Here is a 17,770-nt window from a genome sequence, read left to right as displayed (position 1 = left end):
ATATGTGTCTGATATAATATTATTTTGTTTTAATTTTCTCAATAAAGATTATACACAAATATTGCTCTTTTTTTTGTGTACTGACACTTCCTTTACCTATGAAATAAAAATAGAACGTTTATTGATGTTACAAATAAATCAGTTTTCCGTGACACGTTTGTAAAATGAAACATCATACTGCTTTTTTTTTTTAAGGAAAACTGTACAACGATACTAGAGTTAATTATGTTTTTGATAATAAATGTGTCCTACTATAAGCCTTTGTCATGCCTGTAGTGTCAACACTAAACATCATGCAAAACCTAACAAACTATAATTCCTCTATTGAGATTGCTAAGATCTGGACCGTGCAAGCTAAAATTTAAACAGCTGGACAAAATTCTTTTGCGTGCTTAGTGTTGATCTAATAAGTCTTTAAGTGTCTGTCCCAAATCAGGAGCCTGTAATTCAGTGGTTGTTGTTGAATTGCTGTCTGCCATATTTGTTTTTCTTAAGTTTATTATTCTAGCATAAATCAGGCTGTTGGTTTATTTCTTTTGAATTCTTTCAGATTTTGTCATGCCAAGCTTTTAATAGTTTACTATAAGTTTTGCTCATTGTTGAAGGCCGTACAGTGTCCTATATCTATTTACATCCTCAGCCTTTGGTGTTTGGTGAATAGTTGTTACATTGGTAATCAAATCACATATCCTTATATTTCTATACACATTAAACTTTATTTTAAAATTGGCTTAAATTTTTCACCAGTTGATCAAAATGAATTCAAATTGCACTCAACAAGTAGTATTGTGAGCAAAACTCACAAAATGATACCAACCACCCCATATAAAGCGATGGCAAAGTCTATGATTTGCTTTAAGAGAAACCCTCAAAATCATTAAGAAAAAATAAAATAGTACAAGCACAATAGCATTATAAGGTTAATATTTTGAGAAAGTTTCATTAAATTCCAATGGATACCCTTCTTATAATAATAACCCTTGCAGATAAAAAGTGGGATGGAAGAATGGACACTCCCATTACCATATACTGTCTGCTTCAAAAAGCAGTGGGATATAAAAAGCAATCAACCCATTGGCAGTTTAAAGGCCATTTAGCTCTTGTTTTAGCATTGTAATACTTACATTCACATAATCACAGCAGTTTTCTGTTATGAAGTCAGTAAACGTCAGCACTATTGTATAACCAATTGGGACAACAATATAATAATTACAATTCTGATTATTTGGATAGCTTCCAGGATAATTTGGTGTTGTAAAACTTCCTGTAAGTCCAGTGTGATATCCACCACACGCTCCTACAATTAAACAGATGTTATTTACAAAATAGGATAATACATCGAACATGCCTTATATATATATGGACAGTTTTATATACATGCACATTTTTTTCTTTTGTCTATGGACTTTGTTATTAACGGACTATGTTTTCAATAGTCTATTTGCCAACTCTCAATTTGATTCTGTTATCACACACTTTTACATAGGTTGTTTCCCTTTGCCAATTATAGACTGGTTCTAAATCAGACAAAATAAGCTTCTCTCCATGCAAACTGTCTCAGGTAAAGGTGAAGGTTGGTGCCTGTTAAAACTTTTAAACCCACTGCATTTTTATGCACCTGTCCTAAGTCAGGAACCTGATGTTCAGTGGTTGTCATTTGTTGGTGTGGTTCATAGGTGTTTCTCGTTTCTCATTTTTTTTATAGATTAGATCGTTGGTTTTCCTGTTTGAATTGTTTTACACTAGTCATTTTGGGGCCCTTTATTATAGCTTGCTGTTCGGTGTGAGCCAAGGCTCCTTGTTGAAGGCTGTACTTTGACCTATAACTTTTTATACATTGTGACTTGGATGGAGAGTTGTCTCATTGGCACTCGTACCACATCGTCTTATTTTTAAAGCATGATAAGTTGAAAGTGACATGTAGGAATTTTAACCTGAATTTGGAATGAAAAATAACAGATAAATTTGCTCCATCAGGTAGCTCATCATTTTCAATGAAATTCATGTCCTTCCAAAGGGAAATAACTCTTAAAAAACGATTACTAATTACAGGGTCAATTACAGAATTGGAAGCTAGACTATTGCCTCAAGATGACATTATTTATTTAAGGAATGACTAATATTTTTTCTGTCTATGAAGAAATAATATCAAAAATGGAAGCACTCTGAATAACCCGCATAGTGGGTTATTTAAAAGTGTGCACCACGTTTTTGAGGTTATTTCTAATAGACAAAAAAAATATTAGTCATTCCTTATAATTTTATTCTAAATTCCATTTTTAAGGAGTAAATCATGAACAAAAGTTGAAGACGTCACAATCACATGACAAAATTATGTCTATGAGCTGATAGACAAAAAACTTTCAGCCAATCAGAAGATGTGTTATATTCAAAATTGAATTATATAACCATCAATTTCACAATAATGTGCATGGAAGGCATTTTTGCCATTATAACTCATGTCAGTTAATGACCTGAAAAATTTGCCAATTAATGCAGAGACATGTATAGTACATACGTCTCTGGTTAATGTTAGCTGCTGAAAAAAAGACAAAGAATTTGAAGCTCAAATTTGTTTGTCAAAATAAATGCTGGAAATTCAAGACAGTTTTTCTCTTTAAAAAAAACCAGGTTGATGGAAAAAGAAGCACTATGGAACCCTTCAATTCTTGAATACAAATTAAGCTATCCATACCTATATTGATTGTGTGATTTTTTTAAAGATCTGGATATTCAATGCAAAACAAACGTAAAGATTTTGGAATCTTTAATAATATTCCTGTAAAAAATTACTTAGGAGAATTTAAACAGATTATTATGGTTTCTATTACTCAAGATTGATTGATTGATTGATTGATTGGTTGTTGGTGTTTAAAGCCACTTTCAGCGGTATTCTTATATATTTAAGTGGACCATAAATTACAAAATACATGTTAAGTTCTGATGGCAATTGAACACTTGATGTTTTAAAAACAATATCCTTTAAATTGTTTGAAACATGTTGAATTTTAAGGTGTCTTGAGTGGAATGTTTGTGTATATGAGGAAAAGGTAATAGTCCTCACTTTTCTTTTTTTGACCTCTTTTTCATTATACTGTGGATTCATCAATATTCAGTGGATACTAGTTTTTGTGGATTTTGTGAGTGAAGATGTACAAGGAATTTAAATATTTAATGAAATAATAACTTCCGATAGGCTTGTATGTGGAATTTGCAAAATCCACAAAAATAAATATTATCAACAGTGGTTGTGAGTAACCTTACCTCCTGGTGATGTTGTTGTTGGTGTCCAAGGTGTTGTGAAATTGGCGTGACCTGTTGGTCTCCACGGTGTTGTGATATTGGTGTGAACTGAAAATAAAAATCTGGTATCAGTGATATGGTATAATGCCAGCAGTAATATTTCAGTCTAGAGGTTATCTTGTAATTTTTGACTGAATCATCACTAAATATGTCTCAAAAAAAGATATAGCTTTCTTTTACTTTGCAAATAATTTTGGCATATTGTTATATAGCTCATGCTTTTTGCTGATAGAATCCTTTTAGAATTTCAGGCAATTAAAGGAAATTAAGAGTTATCTTCCCTGAGTTTGCTGTTGACACCGGATCTTATAAGCACAAATAATTATTCAAATTGAAAACACACTCTTTTAATCCATTTCCAAAGGTTTGTGTGAATCATCCCACATCTTAATGAGATCTTACAATATTAAAGATAATTGAAATACTAATGAATTACCATATTTTTCATATAAAACAGTCATTCAAAAACTAGATGTGTTGATATAAAGAGTAAGTCCCTGCCTCCAGCTTAATTGTAAAATGTATATTTCTGGAAATTGAAATGGAAGTGACTCTAGGTGCATCATGGACATGTACTACCAACACTGTGCTCATGGGCTTATAGTGTGGCTAATATGGCGAAAGGCAATATGTGTTTGTTAAATGGGAATTTTTTTTCAACGGAAACAATACATGTTGATCTGTGAAATGAAATAATAAGCTGTAGACACAGAGATATGTCTCACCTTTATGTAAGTTTGGTAGTATAATGCAAATATTAAGTATGTTTGCTGCTATGTTTCAAAATAACAAGCTTTTTAAACAACTGTTATAAATTGATAGTAAATAAATAACAGAACTAAAAATGCAGATAAAAATGAAATGTCTGTATCCATGTTTTTGAGATACAATGTATAAGCCATTGAATATTTGGCGGGGAATGATTCTCTCTTGACTTTTCATACATTTAACTTTAGTACCTTTTTTTTTCAAAAATTCGGAAAAAATAACAAGGATTTCACAACATTTTCAAAAAATGGCTTTTAAAACTATCTGTAATAAAATTATGAAGAGAAAAGAAGGTATTCGGGGACAAAATTTTTAATGGCACTACATGGATAAAACCAGAGGATTCTGAAAAATATCTGACAATAGGTTAAAAACAAGATCAGCGAACATCCTTAAAATGGCAATACATTAACATGTTAACCAGGCAATTAATTCAAAGTCAATTAACCATGACTAAAGGTGAAGGGCCAAATAACCTCCCTTGAAATGAGAAATGCCAATGCTAATACAACTGCATAGCATATACCATTGACTTATCATAAGGGGATCCCATTAAACTGACCTAAAGACAAACTTTAGCATGTAAACTGTGCAAAAGTTTTGAAGTCAATGAACCATGACAGTGGCAGGGCCTTATAATCTCCTTGGAAATAAGATGTGCAAATGGATTATACAACTGGACTTATTTGCTCAAAACAGTTGACCACTGGATAAGGTACACTGATTTCTACATGCTTTTTTCACTGGTCAACACTTATACCAAATACCCATGACTTACCATTAGTGGTTCCCCTTAAAATGTACCAATGCTAATACAACTGTACACTAAAAATCATTGACCTAACTGGTCTTATTACTATCTATCATACTGTTTACGCCTCATCCGCTACTGCCACCTCAGACAAAAATATCAAGCCCAAGTCTCGCTGTGACCTATTGCTCACTAATGATACTCCCACTTTAATTATTCAGTAAACAGGAAATTGATGAAAAATTCATCTGAAAATGCACTACACAGTAAAGCATGTTCATATGAAGCCTAATAGCAAATTTCTGAAAGGTCCTATTTGTAGTTCAGTAGAAAAAAGTGACAAAAATTTCATACATGGCCATTATGCTTAGAATATATAACATGTATAAGTATAAATATTTGGTAAACCGGAAGTTCATGATCGATGAATCTGAAATTGTGTCACACTGTATAGCATGCTAACATGAAGTCTGATTAGAATTTTCAGGAAGCTATTGTTTGTAGTTCCATAGAAAAATGGGAGCAAAATTTAATGGGACAGACATCCTAACTGACATACTGACAAAGGAACAGACAGACAGGGTTAAACCAGTATACAGTAAAACAGTATACCCCTCCTCAGGAGCAGATAACATTGCTATATTGCCTATAATTGCTTATATAATTACATCCACTACATTTAAACTTTGGTGGATAGTTGTCTCATTGGCAATCGTACCACATTTCCTTATTTTTAATACTGATGCATCTAAAAAGACAGTTGGAAATCCTCTTTAAGCTACTTTGTTGTCTAAATAGAATTGAATATACATCTGTCCAGATGAAGCTGTAACAGGATTTTTGAAAGACATAAAGACAGATGGACAAACAGACAGGGTAAAACAGTAAACCTCCCACCTCAGGATGGACATAAAGACAGGGATAAAAGAGTAATCTCCTCTCCTCAGGTAGGGAAATAAAGAAGGAGAGAGGGACAGACAAGGGTTAACTCAATAAACCCCCTCCTTAGGAACAGGGATATGATGATAACATTGTAATTGTACTTGATGCATCTGAAAAGACAGCTTGAAATCCTCTTTGAGTTACTGTATAGTCTGAATAGAATTGAATATACATCTCTCCAGATGAAGCTGTAACAGGGTTTGGTATTGAACTTCCACAATAATATGCAAGCTGTGTATCAAGTGGTGAAGACCCATCATAAATCTATAAATAAAAATACATGTACTTAATCAAAATTGTGTGCTCTTCAATATAATACACATTGTTTAATATTTTCAAGCAAACATCTAACCATGGAAATGTTATTGATTTTCAGTTAATTAATAAGAAAAAAATAAAACATAAAAGATATTCGATGTACTGTGAACCATTTTTTGTTTGTATGTAGATACTAATTTTTTTGCTTTCAGCCATTTCTAGCCGTTTTTTTTATCTATTTTTCGATTGTATTTATCAACAATCAGATGCAAACAGTTGTACCGGTACATTGAACCTTTGTACTACTGTATAATATTTAAATCAATTTTTAAGTTAGCGTTCAACATTAAAGGTCGATTTCTATCCGACACAGCTCATATATGAAAGTCAGGGAAGTATAAATATTTAGAACTGTGAGGAGCTATTTGACATAAGGGACCTAAAAAAGAATCGCCAAATGATATAAGGTCAACTTTGCCTGAGGGAGCTGGAATCTTATTTTCCAAGACTTAATCAGTATTATTCATTTTTAAACTGACTGCATGTGTCATCATTATATAAACCAAAAATATTTCCTTAAATATACACACTTACTGCCACATAATCGTAACAGCCGCTGCCTAAAGCCTCTACTTCAAAATCAACGAACTGCAATGTTATTGGTAGCAGCAATGGACTCAATATCGAATAGTCATATCTCGCATAATTAGGATAACTGTTGGGGTAATTTGGTGACTCTATCCAGCCATAGGAGGCAAAATGATGTTCAACATATGAATCTGTAATCAAAATATTATGCATCAAGATTAAAGGGGCAATAGCTGTCAAATTCATGTTCCCAGATTTGATTCAAATTCTCATATTTTATTAATAACATACTAAAATGTATACTGTAAATTCAGAAATTATTGCGTGCATTTATTATTGCGATTTTGTCATTTTAGACTTAAATGCGATTTTAATTTTTACGATTTTGAGAAAAATCCTGTTTAGTTCATATAAAATATTTCAAAATGCGAGTTTAAATTATTGCGTTTACAACTCTGTCGCATTTGTCGCAATGATAAAAACCTCGCAATAATTTCTGAATTTACAGTATCCAAATTACAAAAAATATAAAATAAACAATTAACAATGCATGTTCTCGATAATATGTATCGATCAGCATTTCGTGTGTATTTTAGTCTGAACTCCATCTAATTAACCATAGACATGACCTCTGAAGGCTGCTGACGGTCATATAACCAGATATAAAAATAGATATAAATAGATAGTGACCACGTGTAATTGGATTTTTCCAGGATTGTTTGAATTCATCTTATAGGTGAAAAAAATGTGTTAATCATTGTTTTTGCCTGTATAAGAATGATTTTTTTATGGATCGAATCAGTCAACCAAATGGTTCACCCTTGTTTCACCTTGAATTTTGACATTCTTATCCTTTTACGCCTAAAACATATTGAACTTGTCTCTAGCTAAAGGGTGAACCATTTGGTTGACTAATTTGATCCACAAAAAAATCATTCTTATTATACAGGCAAAAACAATGATTATAACACATTTAAATTGAAACTCATATGAATACTGATTCAATGATGTTAAATTATTGACTTGCAAATCAATAATACATCAGCAATGTGGTTTTTAGCTTATTTTCACAAATTTGGGCAAAACTGACTGCTTTAATTTTAACCAAATATTATTTCAAAATTTTTGAACAAAAAAAATCGTATTTTAACTTTTTGTCGAAATTATAGATAATGCCCCTTTGATGTGTCAAAAACAAGTTACTTTTTAAGGTTTGATTATAATTCTATTTGACTCTCCTTATGAACCAGTAAATTGTTTAAATGATTTAAAACATTGAATTTTTTTCACAATATTAAAGGCTTAGATTTGATAAGGTCCCAATATGGCCTCTATTTCAAGCTAAAAATTTCAAATTAGGATTAATGGCCATTACTCCAATGAAGCAAAGCTAAATTTATTACTTGATATAAAAAATTATGCCTATTTATTGAAAATTTACATATTTGCTTTCTTTTCATGAATAATAAATAGCACAAAGTTGGATTTTACGTGAAACTCAGTGAAAACAGGTATATATTTCCACTGGGTTTAAGGCTAGAAATCATGTTGACAATGTGTCTACAAATAAAAACTTTTAACATTACAGATGTTTGTTAAAACAAATTACTTACCTGACTTATTGAACCCTGCACTCCATGTCATTAATATGAAATTAACCAAGTCGATTTTGTTAACTTTCACCAAAATCTCTATTTTTTTCCAGTTGGGGTGTAAATGTCAATGCTTTCAAAGAAAAGCTCGACAAAAATAGTTCTATTTCACTTACTTACATGGCTATTCATCATCTTGAAACAATCTTTATCTTGAATAATGAACGTGATATTCAGGGCCAAAAAGGGCCCTTAAAGAAATATCTTATATTCAAATTTTTGCGTTTATTTCATGTGCTGTTTGTATACAGATCAACATGCAGACATCTTATACGTTCAGGTATTTCACATCCAATCTTTTATGGGAATATTCTATACGAAGCACAAAATTGTCGACATTCACCTCAAAAGCTAACCAAACCTTTAAACAGACTTATTCAGAAGGGATATAGTTACGATACTGTTGTCAGGTCATTAAAGATGACATATTTTGGTATTAATATTGATTCACTCATAGGGTCTTTGCTTTGGAAATAAACACATTTATTCTAAAACCAGTTGTTGGCATGATACAGGTTATGTTCTTCTCATATATTTTATGATGGTATGATACTAAACCCCTATTATGAGAGGGATTGTGCTTGATTTTCATATGATGAAGACATAATCTTTCAATCAGTTTAATTGAGGTCTGGAGCTGGCATGACAGTAATTGCTAGTAGTCCTTTGTTAATTTATGTATTATTGTCATTTTGCTTAGTTTCTTTTGTTTCCTATTCTGACATCAGACTCTGACTTCTTTTAAACTGAGTTTTACTGTGCGTAATGCTGTGTGTTTGTTTATTCTACAAGGGCTAGAGGTATAGGGGAGGGTTGAGATCTCACAAAACATGTTTAACCCCGCCGCAATTTTTCGCCTGTCCCAAGTCAGGAGTCTCTGGCCTTTGTTAGTCTTGTATGTTTTTTAATTTTAGTTCATTTATATGTTTTGGAGTTTAGTATGACAGCCATTTTCATTGAACTAGTACACACTTTTGTTTAGGGGCCAGCTGAAGCCCGGCGCCGGGTGCGGGATTTTCTTGCTGTGTTGAAGACCCATTGGTGGCCTTCGGCTGTTTTCTGCTCTTTGGTCGGGTTGTTGTCTCTTTGACACATTCCCCATTTCCATTCTCAATTTTACTAGTGTGTTTCCATGTGCTTCAGGTGTGTGCTCCTATTTGTTTGGTCAGTTTTGTAGTTAGTGCTGTCTTACTGGCGTATAACTAACAGTTCTTTTCTTCATATTTATTTATAAGTGTTTGATTCATGTTCTATGTGGATATGCTAGAATGTTTCCCAGTGTTTCAGAGACATCTGGTTATTGCTGTCTTATTGACGTAAATCCCCCATCTCCTCTTATTCATGTGACAAATGCAATCTAGATATGGTTTTTTTATCACTTCGGTTCAAGTGTGAGACTTCATGTCTTATTTTTAAGGTTTTTCTTTTTGACAGTTTATTCCAGAAATATATATATTTATATAGAACTCCTGGATGGAGATTTCAAAGGCTTTTTATGGTCACAATTATTAGTCAGTGAATCTTAATCTGACGAAATTTCTCCAATTTGACATTTTAATTCTAAATTATACATTGCTGAGCAAGCTTTTTAAAAAAATATAAAATCAACAGTATCACACATTGACTTACCATTGGATGGTGTAGTTGTGTTACTTATAGTTGGCACTGGTGCTGGAAATATAAAATAATATTTCTAATTGACTGTTTCAGAATCTAAAGGACTATGGGTAATTTCATTGTTTGTACCTCAAAATGAAGACAATGTCACATCATTGGTTGAATTACCATTATTTAGGATGTTTTTAACCAATTGTGTGTACGCTTTTGAAAATATTACCTATAATACATCATGTTCTGAAAAAAAGAATTCTTCATGCATTCAAACTGGGTCTCACAAGTTTCAAATTTTTGTATTAGCCATAGGTATTGGTAAACAAAAATATGAAATATTAATTTAACTGAATCATCTATTTGTAGATTTTGTGGTAAGAGAAAACCACAGCAATAAATATAAAAATAAGAAGATGTGGTATGATTGCCAATGAGACAAGTCTCCACCACTGAGAGACCAAATCACATAGAAGGTAACAAGTATATGTCACAGTATATAAGTATATAAAATACAATTTCAATAAGAATGCAGGCACTTTCATGTTAAGCATACTTAAAGTATCAGAAAACTAGACTAAGTGATGCCCCCGCACTCCACTCTGAAGTAAATGTATTATAACAAAGTCAATGTAGGACTTTCTTTGAGATATTATTGTGTCTGAAATTTGTATCTGTATGATGCCCCCACAGATGCAAAGTGTTATTTTAAAATACACAAAGATGAGCATGGGAGCATATATGTCTATGGTTCACTGTAGGAGGAGTTATCCGGAAACGCTATGCACCTCTTATGCAAGTATATACCCCAAAAATGACAAAGTTCAACTATCTCCCAAAAGAGCAAATATCAATAAAAATTAAAACCTTGTCTACATGCACACCTTCAATACATGTACAAACAGCCAGCAAAGTGAAAACTTCCTAGCATTCAAACTGTAAGAGGAGTTGTGTGGAATAGCTATATACAAGTAATGGGACGGACAGGGGTAAAATAATATGCACCCAACTTTCAGTTGCGGGGGCAAAAAAAGGGCACTGGTGTCTGACAGATCCAAAAAGTCCCTTTGTTTATGAAAAATCAGATTTCATTTTTTAGACAAACAAATTTTTAAATTGTTTTTTTCACAAACTTTCATATTTTGTCATGTATTAGGTTGTTGTCTGTCACATTTTTTGCAATTATGTAACATTTATTTCTTAATATACAAAATCTTACATCACTCATGCACTTACTTGAAGAAATAAGATCCAAATAATGAATACATTGCAGACCGCTATAGTAGGAAGGAAATGAGGCACACAGTGGAAGGATATCTTCTAGTCCTGGTATATTCTGTAATCCACAATTTAAGGCCACACCTGAAAACATCAAAGTTATTGTCATTTGATTTGCATAGTTGAATACTGAACATTCAGAAATTTTTGCAATGGTTTTATGATTGTGAAAATTCAATCTGATTTAAATACAGATCCTGGGTGTCCAAGCTGTGCTTACAAGGATCTGAAAATGCTCCAATCTACTTTCTGTTTTTTGAAATTTGAAGGCTGAAATTTCATTGGCTTATGAAATAATTACCAGAACAGAAAGTAAAACGAAGTGTTATCAGATCCTTGTAAGAAAAGCTTGCACACAGAATCTGGATTTTAATCAGATTGGTGAAAATTGCATTTTTGTCCATGTTTAACAATTTCAATAACACATGCACACAAAAATTTCTGAATTTACAGTATTTACCAGGTTACTCAGAAATATACTATAAAATTATTTTTAATAGGAGTAATAAAAGCATCACATTCATAATAAAATCTAGGAGAAAATTATTCCAGATAGTCTGTTTTTCTGAATCCAATCTCATTTTACAAACAGTATCCACGCCATAATGCAAAAAGTCAATATGAAAATATCAACTTAGCGTAAGTTTTCATAACGGTGACCATGATGAGGTCAAAATAGAAAAGTTTAAAAGAAGAAATCTGTTAAAATCATGTCATTTGTTTAACTCACCTTAAACTGTCAACATTAAAACAACAACTATCTCAGAACTCTCCAATTAAGGTTGTACCAAACACCTTGACTAAAATTAATTTGGCTCGTTTATTTTCCATAAAATTTTGACAAAATATTTACTTTGACCCTTTGACAAAAATAAAAAAATTTAAAAAAAAACTTGAACCACACACTTTATTGGAAAAATTTCATTGGATATATAGCAGTTTGACAAACACTAATTTTGATCATTGAGAAGCTTAATATTTCCTTCACAATAGAATGCGATTAAAACGTTCAGCTGATTTTTACAGAGTTATCTCCCTGTAGTGTTATTTACCAATGTAAATGTAATGCAACAGCAATGTATAGTAGGTCTAGGTGTTGGTGATAGAGGTGGTGGTGGATGTGATGGTGATGATGGTGGTGATGATGATGGTGATGATGGTGATGATGATGGTGATGATGGTGGTGATGAAGGTGGTGATGAAGGTGGTGATGATGATTGTGATGATGGTGGTGATGATGGTGATGATTGTGGTGATGAAGATGGTGATGATGATGGTGGTGATGATGGTGATGATGATGGTGATGATGGTGGTGATGAAGGTGGTGATGATGATGGTGGTGATGATGGTGATGATGGTGATGATGGTGATGATGATGATGGTGATGATGGTGATGATGGTGATGATGATGGTGATGATGATTGTGATGATGGTGGTGATGATGGTGATGATGGTGGTGATGATGGTGATGATGGTGGTGATGATGATGGTGATGATGGTGATGATGGTGGTGATGATGGTGATGAAGGTGGTGATGATGATTGTGATGATGGTGGTGATGATGGTGATGATGGTGGTGATGGTAGTGATGATTGAGGACCAGAACATTTCAATGTAATATGAATATTACCCTTCATGCTTTGTAATAGACCGACACACTGAGCCAGATATTTTACGTGCTAGTTCACAAGGTAACAATTTGGTTGAAGACCTGTCACCTTACCTGGACACATTATTCTGACTCATAGCCAACCAGTCTTTAATTGCTCTTACTCCTTAATGCTGTGTGCTTTGCGGATAAGCAGCAAATACCAATTTTAAAGTCTTTGGTTTGACCCAGTCAGGGTCTGAACCCACAACCTCCCTCACTCTAGGCAAACACGCTACCATGATACCACAAAATATGAAATTCATATATAATAGCTATAAATATAAACTCACTAGTGCATGGCTCAGAACATGGTGGTATAACTTGTCCTGCTTCACAAGAGGGTGACAAAATTGAACACATCATTACATATGCTGGTAGAGAACCTGTACAGTTGGCTGAATTAAGCAATGATAATGCAAACTGTGAAACCTCTGCTTCTGACTGGTGCCCAAGGTAGTTGGGATATGATGTTAAGTTGAAGCCAAATGGTTTACACAAGGCATTATGGTAATCTGATATTGCTTCTATACAAATAGCTGTAAATACATCATAAGAAATTACTAATAACAGCATCAACATTAAAATCATCAATTTTACTTTTTTAAACATTTAAGCACTGTCAGAATTTAATGGGAGGATTTTACTCCAATCTATAAAAGTAAAATATTAGATTTACTGTGTTCTAAGTCTCATATAGTTTGATTTTGGATGTTACATGTCTTCTGATGGGCTGACAGTTTTTTGTTTATCAGCTCATAGACATAATTTTGTCATGTGACCATGACGTCATCAACGTTTTTTCATGATTTACTCCTTAAAAATGGAATTAGAATTAAATGACTGTAATATTTTTTCTGTCTATTGGAAATAACCTCAAAAATGTGGTGCACACTTTTAAATAAACCACTACGATGGTTATTCAGTGTGCACCACATTTTTAATGTTATTTCTTCATAGACAGAAAAAATATTAGTCATTCCTTAAATAACCTTCAGGTAATTGCCCCTTGAGTTTACTCTAACCAAACTGATGACATCTTTGTACAATGAAACTGTGAGGTCAAATTTCTTTCTACACTTTTCTCTAAAATCATTACACAAAGTTACTGGGATGTGTCTGTCCAAAGTCATGAGCCTGTATTTTAGTGGTTGTCATTTGTTCATGTCTCTCATAGTTGTTTTGTTATAAATTAGACCATTAGTTTTCTCAATTGAATTGTTTCATATTTTTCATGTTTAGAGCCTTTTATAGCAGACTAAAACGTATGGATCTTTCTCATTGTTGAAGGCCTTAAGGTTGCCTATAATGGCTTACATCCACTTCATTTAAACTTTGGTGGATAGTTGTCTTGTAGGCAATAATACCACATCTCCTTATTTTTATATGGAAAAATGTTTTTGCAGGTTAAAAAGTCTGTGCATTATTCAATTTGAAAATTCTATTTTCTCAATGGCAAAAATATTTTCTTGATGCAGTGGGAAAAATATACATAAAATTGGTGTTTTAAGATCCTTTGTTTGTGAATTTCTAGTTCTGTTGATTTGAGTGTTTCAGAGTTTATAGTTTTATTTTTAGAATTTATGTTCAAAATATCAAAGGAATATGGCTTTTTGCAATTAAAATCGATGACTCTGATGAACAACTCATATTCACACAAATTACTACCTATGGTGTAAAAGTACTATCACAGTGTAGTAAATACCTGATGATGGTGTTATAGTACTTAGATAAGGCATTGTAGTGGTATTACTTCCACTTATAGACAGGTTTTAAAGAATAGAGAACAATGGGGAAAAGGTGCAGAATGAAAGGCGAGAAAAAGAGTAAAATGGGGCAAAAAGAAAATAAAGAACAGAGAATAATGGGGTGCTAAAAAAAAAATATAGAAAAATAGGCAAAAAATATAAAGAATAGAAACACCTGACCTAAAAATTCAACAAAGAATACAGAAATGAAGGACCCCACATCCAGACCCTTATAAATTATGTTCTGCATTCAAAGTTATGTCACCATCATTTTAAGAAATCTTAGAATGTTGTAAATTTTGACAAAGATTACAAATTATGGAATGAAAAAAAAATGATATTTCAAGTTTAGGATTTATATCACTCATGGTTTGAGAAAAAAAAATAGACATTTCTAAATTTCTAGGTAATTAGTAAAAAGTGCTTCTTTTTTTGTATTCTTATTCATTCTAGTGGATCATAAAACACAAAAAACATTAAAAGTTCTGATGGAAATTTGACATTAAATGTTTATAAAACAATATGCTTTAAATTGTTTTAAACATGCTGAATTTTAAGGTGCCTAAGTGGAATGTGTGTGTATATGAGGAAAGGGGTACCTGTCCTCACTTATCTTTGTATGATATACTTTTTAATGTGAAAATTTCATGATACTGTGGATTCATTATTATTCATGGGGAACTAGTTTTTGTGGATTTCATGAGTGAAGGTGTACCTGAGAGGTGTACCATGAATTTAAATATTTAAGGAAATAATAACTTCTCATAGGCATACAATCATTCAATAAACCAAACATAGTTGACCTACTGCTTATAGTTTCTAAGAAACAGTCTTAACCAAGAAAACTTGACATTGACCAAAGAACCATGAAAATGAGGTCAAGGTCAGATGAACCATGCCAGACAGACATGTACACCTTACAATCAATTTAGGCATTAAATATAGTTGACCTATTGCTTATAGTATCTAAGAAACAAACTTAACCATGAAAACTTAACATTGACCAATGAACCATGAAAATGAGGTCAAGGTCAGATGATACCTGCCAGACAGATATATACACCTTACAATCCTTCCATACAACACATATAGTTGATCTATTGCTTATAGTTGAAAAAAAAACAGACCAAAACACAAAAACATAACACTGAGAAATAAACTGTGAAAATGAGGTCAAGGTCAAATAAAACCTGCGAGACTGACATGTACATCATAAAATATTTCCATACACCAAATATAATTGACCTATTGCATATAGTATAAGATAAAAAGACCAAAACTCAAAAACTTAACTTTGACCACTGTAACCATGAAAATGAGGTCAAGGTCAGATGACACCTACCAGTTAAACATGTTCACCTTACAATCATTCCATATACCAAATATAGTAGACCTACTGCTTATAGTATCTGATATATGGACTTGACCACGAAAACTTTACCATGTTCATTGATCCATGAAATGAGGTCGAGGTCAAATGAAAATTGTCTGACGAGCATGAGGACCTTGCAAGATACCCACATACTAAATATAGTTATCCTATTACTCATAATAAGAAAGAAATCAACATTACAAAAAATGTTGACTTTTTTTCAAGTAGTCACTGAACCACTAAAATGAGGTCAAGGACAATGGACATATGACAGACAGAAACTTCGTAACATAAGGCATCTATATACAAAGTATAAAGCATCCAGGTCTTCTAGCTTCTAAAATAAAAAGCTTTTAAGAAGTTAGCTAACGCCACCGCTGCCGCCAGATCACTATCCCTATGTCGAGTTTTCTGCGACAAAAGTCGTAGGCTAGACAAAAATGTCAAAAATAGGGGTACAACAGTCAACATTGTGTTATAATCTTAATCACTATAAAAACAAACAAACATGACATCAAGGAAAAACAAAATGGCATATCGGCAAAACACATACGCAAAAATGAAAGACAAGAATACAAAAAATGACCATAGCACAATAACACAATGGCGGGATGTATAAGTACCGAGCCACGCCAAAAGGATATTACCAAAAATAGACCAAACAGTAAAGGTTAATAATTTACAAAGACAAATAAAAGAACACTATAACAACTATTTGTATAAGAACTAATTGTTGAAAATAAATGAATCAACAGTAGCTAGTTGTGATTAACCTTACCTTCTGGCAATGGGGTTGTTGGTGTCCAAGGTGTTGTGAAATTGGTGCGATTTGTTGGTCTCCAGGGTGTTGTGAAATTGGTGTGATTTGTTGGTCTCCAGGGTGTTGTGAAATTGGTGTGATTTGTTGGTGTCCAAGGTGTTGTGAAATTGGCGTGATTTGTTGGTCTCCAGGGTGTTGTGAAATTGGTGTGATTTGTTGGTCGCCAGGGTGTTGTGAAATTGGTGTGATTTGTTGGTCTCCAGGGTGTTGTGAAATTGGTGTGAACTGAAAATAAAACTCTGATATTAGTGATATGGTATTATGCCAGCAGTAATGTCTCAGTCTAGAAGTTATCTGAATCATAACTAAACACGTCTCAAAGAAAGATTAAGTTTATTTTTTCTTTGCATATTGTTATATAGCTCATGCTTTTTGCTGATAGAATCTTTTTAGAATTTCAGGCAATTAAAGGAAATTAAGAGTTATCTACCCTGAGTTTGCTGTTGACAGTGGATCTTATAAACACAAATATCTAAATTGAGAAAAAACATTTTTTTAAGCCATTTCCAAAGGTTTGTGTGAATCATCCTACATTTTAATGAGATCTTACAATATTAAAGATAATTAAAATACTAATGAATTACCATATTTTTCATGTAAAACAGTCATTTAAAATATAGATGAATGATGTGATGATACAACGTGTTAGTCCCTGCCTCTAGCGTAATGGTAAAATATATATTTCTGGGAAATCAAATGAAAGTGATGCTAGGTGTATCAGGGACATGCACTACTAACACTGTGCTCATGGGCTTTTTGTTCAATGGACACAATACATGTTTGTTCCGTTGGGTATAATAAGATGTGAAAATGATTATACAACTGCCAGGATTTGTTCCTCAAAACAGTTGACCAATTGATAAGACTTGTCTACTGGATAAGTTACATAGATTTCAACATACTTTATTCACTGGTCTACAATTATCCAGTGGATAAAAGTTTCAAGCAACCCATTCCAGAATACCAAATACATGTACCATTGACTTACCATTAATGGTTCCCCTTAAAATATGCCAATGCTAATACAACTGCAC

The 17,770-nt window shown here is 32.7% G+C and overlaps 2 protein-coding genes across 6 annotated transcripts in view; one reads left to right on the top strand and one right to left on the bottom strand.

Moving 5' to 3' along the window:
* Positions 1 to 17,770, bottom strand: part of LOC127723900 (uncharacterized) — a 196,600-nt gene that overhangs the window by 118,489 nt on the left and 60,341 nt on the right. Inside the window, exons 15-22 of the mRNA XM_052230616.1 lie at positions 16,695 to 16,961; positions 13,090 to 13,335; positions 11,107 to 11,232; positions 9,892 to 9,933; positions 6,617 to 6,801; positions 5,866 to 6,028; positions 3,265 to 3,351; positions 1,125 to 1,297 (exon numbers count right to left, since the gene is read on the bottom strand). Coding sequence (XP_052086576.1) covers positions 1,125 to 1,297; positions 3,265 to 3,351; positions 5,866 to 6,028; positions 6,617 to 6,801; positions 9,892 to 9,933; positions 11,107 to 11,232; positions 13,090 to 13,335; positions 16,695 to 16,961 — 1,289 coding nt within the window. The remainder of the gene's footprint in view (positions 1 to 1,124; positions 1,298 to 3,264; positions 3,352 to 5,865; positions 6,029 to 6,616; positions 6,802 to 9,891; positions 9,934 to 11,106; positions 11,233 to 13,089; positions 13,336 to 16,694; positions 16,962 to 17,770) is intronic.
* Positions 11,892 to 13,083, top strand: LOC127723383 (prostatic spermine-binding protein-like). Of its 5 annotated transcripts, none has more exons than XM_052229973.1 (2): positions 11,892 to 12,307; positions 12,341 to 13,083. In XM_052229973.1, exons 1-2 carry the CDS (start codon positions 12,214 to 12,216, stop codon positions 12,742 to 12,744), a joined length of 498 nt encoding a protein of 165 aa, XP_052085933.1. In that variant the 5' UTR covers positions 11,892 to 12,213; the 3' UTR covers positions 12,745 to 13,083. The 5 variants fall into 5 exon arrangements, with proteins under 5 accessions (XP_052085933.1, XP_052085936.1, XP_052085935.1 ...); XM_052229976.1 differs by having other exon boundaries at positions 11,892 to 12,388; positions 12,470 to 13,083; XM_052229975.1 differs by having other exon boundaries at positions 11,892 to 12,397; positions 12,470 to 13,083.

This window comes from Mytilus californianus, unplaced genomic scaffold (assembly GCF_021869535.1).
Source record: "Mytilus californianus isolate M0D057914Y unplaced genomic scaffold, xbMytCali1.0.p SCAF_13, whole genome shotgun sequence".
Taxonomy (NCBI): Eukaryota; Metazoa; Mollusca; class Bivalvia; order Mytilida; family Mytilidae; genus Mytilus; species Mytilus californianus.
This window is presented reverse-complemented; position numbering and strand designations above follow the sequence as displayed.

Coding starts and splice junctions, on each gene's coding strand:
- LOC127723383 (XM_052229973.1), top strand. CDS start 12,214: ATGCAACAGCAATGTATAGTAGGTCTAGGTGTTGGTGATAGAGGTGGT. Junction 12,308..12,340: donor TGATGATGATGGTGATGATG/GTGATGATGATG, acceptor GTGGTGATGAAG/GTGGTGATGAAGGTGGTGAT.